Raw genomic sequence first — 10,157 nt, forward strand, 5'->3', positions numbered from 1 at the left:
AGGGAAGATAGTCCCTAAATGTGCTCAGCAGTCTCACTGCATACAACAAAGACTCTCTGGATGAAGAAAACCCCAAACCAGGTGTGAAACATAACCCAAGGAAGTGGGGAGGAATGTGGATACATATTCTAAGCTGCAGTGACATTGCTGCTTGTGGCTCAGAGACCCCTGATGATTTAGGACACACACCTTGGGCTGGAAGAGGCTCACCTCTGGATCACTGCCCGGCCCCTGGCGTCCCCATCGGTCTCCCCAGCTCCCACTCCGTCTCACATGCTGTCTTCTCCATGGTGATTCCAGCACAGGTCAGTGCCTTGCACAGAGTAGGCTCTCAACACTGAGTAGATGTGGTCAGAATCATCTCCCTTCTGTAGACAGAAGTCTCACTTTGTGACCATGAATCTGTCTCTTCTCTCTGGAACTCAGCTTTTTCATCTCGACAATGAGGGTGTGGAGCCAGCTGATGAGTAGGACCCTTCCTAGCTAACAGTCCTTGGCTTCTCAAGGCCTCTGATCATCTCAGCAAGTCCAGAGTCTTTCCCCTGAGCAGCAAGGGCTCCTCACAAGCAGCTCTTCACGCAGACTACGTCACGGGAATAAGAGTGACCATTCATCGGCTGATCACTCTACGCCAGGAACCACACTCAGCATTTTAGCCCCATGGCTTCCTTCCTTTCCATGACCTCTGAAGTAGGTAAAACAATCATCTCCATCTTACAGAAAAGGGAACTGAGAATCAGAGAAGAAACCCCATTTATCCAAGGAACACAACCTGGAGGTGGCAGAGCAGGCAGTCTAAGTCCTCCACCACTTCTGCACACTGCCCCCTCCGACCTTGAACCAGGCTTCCAGCCAGCCACCTCCCCTGGCTAACCTCACTCAGCCCACAGGCAGGCACTGAGTACATTGACCTTACAGTTGTAATCTGTGTATTCACATCCTGGGTTCCAGTTCAGGGGTAAAAGCAGGTTCCGGATCCATTTAGACTCATATGAAGTTTCAGCTCCGCCCTTCGCTAGCTGTCTGACCTTTAGACAAGTCATTTTAACAGATGAAGAGCAAATGACATAATGAATGTGAAAATGGCTAGCACCTCGTAAATGGGAAAGACCAGATAAAGCACAGCGGAGAGATTCTGACAAGCCCTGAAAAGCTGACGCCTCACTCCACAAAGAGCCACCTGAGTCTCCCAGTCTTTCCACTTAGCATTCGACTCTTCTGGCAAATTCATCCTGTCTTTATTCCCATCCTGAATGTTCCTTTATAAATCCTTCATAAATCCTTGAGCTTTCAGGTTAGACAGACAGGGTTACAATTCTGACTCGACCGCTTACCCACTGTATGACCTTGGACAAATGACTCTCCTTTCCAAGGTTCAATGTTCTCACTTATGAAATATTCATTAGGGTACCTACTCCATAGGACAGTGTGAGGTGTCAATAATAGTATGCATGTAAATGTTCAGCATGTGGTCAAGCATATAATAAAGGCTCAGAAATTGTTAACTGTTTTTTCCTGAAGAATAACAGTGGTCATAGCTTTGAACTACCTGCTGATTAAAATCTAAAATTTCTGACCCAGTACTCAGAGCCTGGCACACTGGAGCTCCATCATTCCTTCTTGGCCTTGTTCCTTGCTGCTGTCCCCTAAGTGAAGTCCACACTCAAGCCAGATGTGGCTTTCTCCCCTCTGTCTCTCCACCCATGATCTTCCTCTCCATTCAGAATGCTCTCTCAAACCTCACATCTGGCCACACCCAGCCCTACTCAAGCTTCACCTCCCAAATAAGCCAGCAGCCTCCTCAATTGCCCTGGGTTTCCACAGCACCTAAGGTTGAGCACATATTGGTGCTCAAACTGTCCAGGGTGAGGATTCTGTCTGCAATTGTCTAACCTACAGTACCTCTCCTCCAGTGGTCACACCTGATTTCCCTGTGTGGGAATTTCTTTCTCCCCTATCAGTTCATGTGTCCCAGGACTGGGCATGTAGCGAGACCTTAGACAAAGTCTCACTGATTAATTAAACACTTGACCAAAGCTAAGTCAATCAGAATGAGCCCTGGAACTTTTTCTGCAACCACTGAATAACAAGTGTTCTTTTGTCCACAGGCATTGCTAAGTTGAAGCAATGTAAATTCAGAGCTGCTGGTAGCCATATTTATCACCTTCAAAAGAGAAGTGAACTTAACAATAAGCCAACAGAGGGGAATCAGGAAATGGAAAGAAACTTATTTTTAATGACACTATTTGAGCATCTGGATCCATCCATGCCTAAAGCCAATACTCCTGACTATCAATGTATGTGAGCCAACATCACTACCCTCTTTCAGTTCAGTTCAGTTCAGTTGCTTAGTCATGTCCGACTCTTTGCAGCCCCATGGACTGCAGCACACTAGGCTTCCCTGTCCATCACCAACTCCTGGAGCTTACTCAAACTCATGTACATTGAGTCGGTGATGCCATCCAGCCATCTCATCCTCTGCTGTCCCCTTCTCCTCCCACTTTCAATCTTTCCCAGCATCAGGGTCTTTTCTAGTGAGTCAGTTCTTTGCATCAGGTGGCCAAAGTATTGGAGTTTCAGCTTCAGCATCAGTCCTTTCAGTGAATATTCAGGACTGATTTCCTTTAGAACTGACTGGTTGGATCTCCTTGCAGTCCAAGGGACTCTCAAGAGCCTTCTCCAGCACCACAGTTCAAAGGCATCAATCCTTTGGCACTCAGCTTTCTTTATGGTCCAACTCTCACATCCATACATGACTACTGGAAAAACCATAGCTTTGACTAGATGGACCTTTGTTGGCAAAGTAATGTCTCTGCTTTTTAATATGCTATCTAGGTTGGTCATAGCTTTTCTTCCAAGGAGCAAGAGTCTTTTAATTTCATGGCTGCAGTCACCATCTACAGTGATTTTGGAGCCCAAGAAAATAAAGTCTGTCACTATTTTCATTGTTTCCCCATCTATTCGCCACGAAGCGATGGGACCGGATGCCATGATGTTAGTTTTCTGAATTGAGTTTTAAGCCAACTTTTCCACTCTCCTCTTTCACTTTCATCAAGAGGCTCTTTAGTTCTTTGCTTTCTGCCATAAGGGTGGTGTCATCTGCATATCTACCCGCTTTACCTTATTTTAATTTACTTAAGTCAGCTTGAGTTGGGTTTCTGTCACTTCACTGGGAGACTGCTGACCAATACAGTGATTCAGCTAGATGGTAAGCTTCCTGTGAGCAGAGATTGTGCTTTATAGACCTAGGAGCCTTGAGGTCAGAGTTGATCTCAGTGTTGCAGCACCTAGTAGAGGGATGATCACTGAGCAGGTGAGAAATACACAAGGGAATAAGTATCTCTTTGTATTTTCCCAATGGTCCAGTGCTCTGCACTCAGAAGACTCTAAAATACTTGAGTAAAAGGACTTCCCTGGTGGGCCAGTGGTTAAGACTCCATGTTCCCAATGCAGGGGGCAGGGGTTTTATCCTTAGAAGGAGAACTAATATCCAACATGCCTCATAGTGCAGCCAAAAACAAAAACAAACCAAAAAAAAAAAGTGAGTAAATGTTCATTTGAACAAAAACTATACAACAGGCATTCAATTTTTTTTTTTTTTTACTTTGCTGCATGGTATGCAAGATCTAGGGATTGAACCCATGCTGCTTGCAATAGGAGCACAGAGTCTTAACCACTGGACTGCCAGAGAAGGCTCTCTACTTCTTATGTGATACAAACAAGGTCCTCTTCTTCTCTGCGGCTTCTCAGAATGACTGATTTCTCCCTTTCTAAGTAGAATGATCCTAGTGAAAGAGTTATTCTAGGAACCCCACATGGCTGAAAGATATATTTTAAATCCACTAATCTGACTGATTAGTCCCCCATTGTACAGATGAGAAAACTGAGATTTAAGCTAAAAATGGTTGCTTAACACTGCATGGTGGGTCACAGGCAGAATTAGCTAAGATACACACACACACCCCAGCACAACGCCATGACCAGTAGTCCAGTGCTCCGGCCCCTGCCCTTTATGAAGCAAAGTGAATCAATCACTAACCCAGAGCTCAGAAATCTCTAAGTAAGATAGAATGAACTGCTCAACTCTGATAACCACCTTTGGAGTGAGGCAATAAGACAAGGGAAACAGCACTGGGCCAGGAGTCAAGCCTAGTTTACTCTATTACTGGCTGTGTGACCTTCACTTCTCTAGACTCAGTTTCCTCTCTCTAAGATAGGAGCAGAAGGCAGGGTTCAAAGAAGCTGATTTCTCAGATCCCTGAAATTCTATATTTACATGGAGTTGTTGCATATTTCATCAAATCCCCAAGATTAAACCCACATGGATTACAGAGAATTGGAAAACCAAGAGGTCAACAACCCATCTGCAGGCTACAAAGTAAGATTCAGGAAATGGGAGTTCTAGCTGAGTTTATATTCTTTCTGGCTCATCTTATAAGAGTAGAATGGAAATCACTTTCTGGGAATTGACAAATACCCCCACACACATCCTACAATTCTCCTTTCTCATTTTCCCCAGAATCTTAAAAGACCTCCATCTAAGTTGATTGGAGTGACATGGACTTGAAACAAGCCCACCAGAATGTCCATACTGAATAAATGCTGACTTCTGCAAGGCAGTCCTTTTGAGAGCTTGATTAGTTCTTCCGATGAGCCCATAAATCCTCCCAGCATTTGTAACAGTCGTCCTGGGCAAGCAAGTCTTCTGATTTTGCTTTCACACCTCGACTTTCATCTCCAGCGACCATTCTCAATTTGATCACCTCCTGTGTTTTCTACACTTGGCCATTTCCAAAAACCAGAGACCTCCTTGAAAAGATGGTGGTTTTCCCTCCATGACAATGTTCAAGAGCATATACCTCACAATCCAAAGACAATTCCCTACCGTGTTTTAAGCAGTGGAATCATCAGCAAGTGACAGAACATCTTCTACAGGAGGTCTCTTTTGAAGGGGCTGACACTTGTTGAATATCCTGAGATGCTTATTTTTAAAAACCATCTTAGCTGCATGACCATCACATTTTCCCTCTTCTTTCTCAGCCCTGGAATGCTCTAAACTTTTTCCTTCACCAAATCTTCATCAGTCTTCCTCCTCCATATCCCTGCCATACCCTGGCCCCATTTTCCCCAGCCCAGCTCTCTTCCCTGCCTGCAATTAGGCAAATGCCCAAGTTGCTGAATCTTCAAAATCTGTCTTCGATCGAAAGGGAGGCGGGGATGGGGGGAGGGGGTCTCTAATGGATCCTGGAAAACTGTCTCAGCAGTTCCTACTCCCAAAAGGCCCTTCTCTGGTCATTTGGGCAAGGTGTCTGTCTTAGCCAAACATTTCAGAGAGTTCCCAGAGACTCATTCTCACTAGGCATGGCACCAGAACCCTTTCTGCCTTTGGGGTGGGGGGTGCTGAAGACTTGCCCTCCAGAGACCCATGTTTCCCGGTGTTGTTAACCACCCACATTTCAAACATTGGACAGACACAATAGACAGCCTTCTCCAACCCCCTTCATCTTTTCACAGCACTTCAGAGTTTACAAAATACTTTTTCATGAGTATTTGAAATCTTCTCCACTGTTTTACAGATGAGAAAACCAAGTCTCAGAGAAGTAAAGTGAAACATCCAAGTTGATGACATAAGCAAGTTAAAGGTCAAAGTCAGACCTCTTGATTCCCCATCTCATGCTTTTTTTCAGTGCAACAGAAATCGCTCACATATAGAGTAACTCGTCATTCAGATAATTATTTCCCCTAAGACAGCCAAAAGAGACTCTCAGAGACCCTCAGAAACTCAGACAAAATGCTTAACACGTCAATAAACACAATCTTCCCACATCCAAGCACACAAACCTATAGACTCAGCTCTAAGCCTCTGCCCTCTGCCCCAACGTGTCTCTCTCACAGAATCCCCTCCCCAGTGGCTACTGAGAGTCAGTGAAGGAGGTGTGTCTTTAGACAGAGGAGCAGAATCTGTCTCTGACTCCTTCAAAAAGGGGTCTGGGAAGAAAGGAGCCCCGTCCTCGGCGTCTGTTCTAGGGGTCCCGCCCCCGGCCAGCCCCTACCTGCCAAGAGCTGCATCCAGGCGCAGATCTTGTAGACCGTGGCCGTGTTGCAGAAGAAGAAAAGCGCAAAGCAGGTGATGCAGCCGAGGATCAGCACCATGGAGAGCAGCACGAAGAAGGCGGCCGCCTTGAAGGCGCCGGACGGGATGGTGCTGAAGTCGGTGAACGAGCCGCGGCAGGTGAGCTCTCGGCCCGCCAGCCCGCTGCCCACACAGTAGTGGAAGAGGCCGAAGTAGCCAGGTTTGGGGGTGCTCACGCTGTCGCCCACCCAGTAGGGCTGGATGAAGACCACCACGTTGATGATGGCGAAGCAGATGGTGAAGATGGCCCATAGCACGCCGATGGCCCGCGAGTTCCGCATGTAGTGCTCGTGGTAGAGCTTGGAGGCCTCCTGCGAGGGCAGCATGGTGCCCGGGGGCGGGGCCGGCGGCGGCGGCGGCGGCTGGCGGGGGCCGCCGGCCCGGGACCGACCGCCGGGCTGCCGGGCGGGAGCTGGGGACGCACGCGAGAAGCGGCCCTGAGCCAAGGTACCCGCGAGGGCGGGGCCTGAGGCGGAGCTGAGTGGACCTGGGGGCTGGTATGGAGGAGCTAGGAGGGGGTCATGAGAGTACTGGGGAGGTGTCGGGGTAGGGGGAGACTGGCAAAGATCTCCAATTCGGGGACCTAGGAAGAGGCCATGTGAAAGTTGGGGGGCTGGGATGAGGGGGCTGGAATGAGAATATGGGAGCTGGGGGGAGTGCTAGAAAGTGGTTATGGTGGAGTTGGGGAGGGGGCTTGGGGACCAGTACTGGCGGAGAACGTGGGGAGATGGAATGGAGGCTGGGGTCCGGTACTGAAGAATTAGCTAAGGGGTTTTACAGGGAGCTCGGAAGGGAATTTGGGGGTTGGTATTAGGGGTAAAAGGAGGTCTGGCATTGGGTGTCTAAAAGGGGTCTGTGGAGAGGGAGGTGGGCGCTTCCGTGAGAGGGTAAGAAGGGGATATACGGGGCAAGTACTAGGGGACTGGGAAGGTGATATGGGGGCTGGGACAGGGAGGGCGAAGTGGAAGAACCAGGATGAGGCTAGAGGAACATCGGGGGACCGGGACTGCAGGGTCTGAAGACGGGGCGGGGGGTTGGGAGGGTCCCTCAGAAGACAGGGCTGGATGGAGGCTGAGAGGAGCCTAGGTTTGGCGCGCCAGGGCTAGGGAGAGAGGTTTTCCAGGCCAAGGGGAGGACGGACCGGGGCCGGCGGGCAGCCTGGGCCGCGAGTTAGTGGGCAAGGGGCAGGGGGCCGTCGCCGGGGCGCGGGGGAGCGGCCGGGCCCCAGTAGGGCCGGGGGTGGGGGGTGGGGGGCGGCTGCCCCGCGCCCAGGCCGGACGCGCGCGGAGGCTGCGGCCGGGGGGAGGGGGTGCGGGGAGACCAACCTGGGCCCGGTCCGGAGCGGCGGGTCCGGGACTGGCACGGCCTAGGCGCCGCGGCTCTGCGCTCCCAGAGGCGGCTTGCCGGGCCCAGGCGGCGGCCTCTGCGCGGCCTCCATCTTGCTCGGGTTCTCCCCGGGGCGCGCTCCCGCGCCGAGGCGCGAGCTCTCGTGCACCGGCGCGGCCCGACGGAGGCGCGTTCCTGCAGCCGGCGTGCGGGGCGGAGCGGAACGGGAAAGGGGAGCTCCGCGTTCCGGCAGTCCAGTCAGGAAGCGGGGTAGGCACGGTCCTGGGGGTCCCCAAGCCCGAGCAGTAAGCCTCCTCCACAGTAAGGCCTTCTAATTTGGGGGACCCCATTTTCCCAGCCCGAGCTGTGGGGTTGCGGGGCCCACCCAAAGCTCATGGGAACCAGGGAGGGTCCGAGCAGGATATTAGTTGATAAGAGTTTGAACTGACCCCTGGCTCCCAAGTTAACTCAGGTAAAGCCTATCCCAGTGCCTCGAGTTGCACCATTACACTTCCAGTTCTTTGGGTCTGGGAGGCATTGGAAGTTCCCAGAGGCTCCTAGGAAACTGCCAACAGCTCTGGGAGAGGGACCACCCCCCCAAAACTGTTAACAGCCATTCCCGCGGTGGGGATTCGTTGGCCGCCAGTGCATTAGGAGTTAGGCCGGAGAGCAGGACCCAGGGTGAGTATGGAGAGAAGGAGGCTGGGTTGGTTTGTCTTCCTACACTTTCCCAGTGCCTGACATGAAGTGGATGCATCATGAGCGTGTAGTGTGTTAAAGGACAAAGCATCCAAGTCCAGACTCACAATTAGACCTGAGAACTCGAGAGGGCGTTCCAGGTGGGCCAGTGCAGGTCATTTCTTCCCTGCTGTGAAATAGCTTTTGGTTTAGGTTCTGCCAAGGTGGTCTAAGTTGGCATCCAGAAAACTCTGGCTACTACTTACTGTCTCCCTGATCTTGCACTTGCTCTTTGAACCTCTGTTTCCCCATCTATAAAGTGGGCAGATTAAGCCCCACTTGACATGTATTGAGGGGTGGCGAAAATAATGTTAGTACGATCCAAGGACTGGACCATACACAGGGATCAGTCTGATGAAATTTAGAACTATCCACAAAGAAAATAATAATAATCATGTGAGATTGCTACCTGTCTTTTTTCCTATGGGGAGAGGGAGTGGGTTTTTGTGGGTCTTTTGGTTGGTTTTGTGTTGTTCTTGGTTTTTGTTTGTTTGTTTGTTTGCTGAGATGATGTACTTCTTGCTTTCTTGGAATTTAAAAAAAAATCTCTTTTTTAAAGAAATGGTGTTGATAGTTAATGGCATTTTTTCCCTTCAATGTCCAAATTTGGCAAAATAATAGATAGGCACGGTTGTTTCCAAATTAAGAAAAAAAAATTATGTGCAGTCCTCCACAATTTGAGGACCACAGACCCACATGAAGTCATTTCACCTGAGACTGTTTGCTCAATCGATTTGGTTTCCCCTTCCATTGGTTCCTTGAAGAGGCATCCAGACTGTCTCCTGAGAACCCTAAGATCCCAGAAGCATTGAGCTGGAAGAGGTTGTGGAGAGAGCCTCATTCCATACCTTCTCCCACTTGACAGATGGAGAACAGAGCCCAGGAGGAGGATTGACTTGTACAAAAAGGTGAGTCCTTACTGCCAATTAAAATGATCAACCTGATTCATTACTTTTTGTAACCTACCCAATAAATACGTGATAGGCTCCTGCAGCTTGCCAGCACAGCACTATGCTGGGCCTTGGGGAGAAGATGGCAGGTAAAATAGATGTGGTCGCTGTCATCCTGAAGCATACAGCTTCATGAGGAGATAGAAGGTGCTGGGAGGAGCAGGGAGGAAAGTTATCCTCATAGGGCACCTTGAAGTCTTCTTCTGTGGGTGCTTCTGGTATGGCCACTATTCTGAACATAAGTTACTAGAGCCAGAAGCTCCATCTTTTCTCCTTATCCTGCCATGAATTATTGCCTTTTTTTTTTTTTTTCCTATCCTGCTGAAGCAAGCTAGGCACTCCAGGCAAAAAAAAAAAAAAAATCACAGAAGTCCACTTACTATTCTCTCTCCAGGCAAGAACTGAGAGTTCTTGCTAAGATGGGGTCCCAGCTCCTCACTGGTTGCTCTAGTCTAGCTCTGCAGAACACTGACCCCACCCTGGAAAGAGCTGCCTGCCACCCATACTGCCTTTGTCTTTAAAGAAACTCCTTTCCCCTCACTCAGTTTCTGGATTTGGTGAGACTCACCCTCCATCACCACCACACTCCTCTCTTAAGTGAAGTGAAAGTGAAGTCGCTCAGTCGTGTCCGACTCTTTGCGACCCCATGGACTGTAGCCTACCAGGCTCCTCTGTCCATGGAATTTTCCAGGCAAGAGTACTGGAGTAGGTTGCCATTTCCTTCTCCAGGGGATCTTCCCGACCCAGGGATCGAACCTGGGTCTCCCGCATTGCAGGCAGGCGCTTTACCATCTGAGCCACCGGGGAAGCCCACACTCCTCTCTAGAGCCAGGCAAATGATCAGACCTGGATAATGAGAATATTCCATTGTTCAGGATACAATGATTGGCCCAAGGGTGGGCCCATAAACCAACCCAAGTAGTTGAGAATGATATCTAGGTCATTTGTTGCAGTTTACAAGAAAGGTTTTTATCCTCCAACTGAGTTTGTTGAGCTGGAACTTCAGCTTC

At 49.6% G+C, this 10,157-nt stretch overlaps 1 protein-coding gene and 1 non-coding gene across 2 annotated transcripts in view; both read right to left on the reverse strand.

Moving 5' to 3' along the window:
- The window catches only part of LHFPL4 (LHFPL tetraspan subfamily member 4), a 30,824-nt gene extending 23,235 nt beyond the window's left edge, over window positions 1-7,589 (reverse strand). The window contains exons 1-2 of the mRNA XM_043443259.1: window positions 7,459-7,589; window positions 6,054-6,545 (exon numbers count right to left, since the gene is read on the reverse strand). Coding sequence (XP_043299194.1) covers window positions 6,054-6,459 — 406 coding nt within the window. The 5' untranslated portion in view covers window positions 6,460-6,545; window positions 7,459-7,589. The remainder of the gene's footprint in view (window positions 1-6,053; window positions 6,546-7,458) is intronic.
- A 2,292-nt stretch (window positions 7,590-9,881) lies between these two features.
- On the reverse strand, window positions 9,882-9,954 carry TRNAC-GCA. Its single transcript has one exon. It is a non-coding gene; the product is annotated as a tRNA-Cys (tRNA).
- Window positions 9,955-10,157: the final 203 nt, after the last annotated feature.

This window comes from Cervus canadensis, chromosome 22 (assembly GCF_019320065.1).
Source record: "Cervus canadensis isolate Bull #8, Minnesota chromosome 22, ASM1932006v1, whole genome shotgun sequence".
Lineage (NCBI taxonomy): Eukaryota > Metazoa > Chordata > Mammalia > Artiodactyla > Cervidae > Cervus > Cervus canadensis.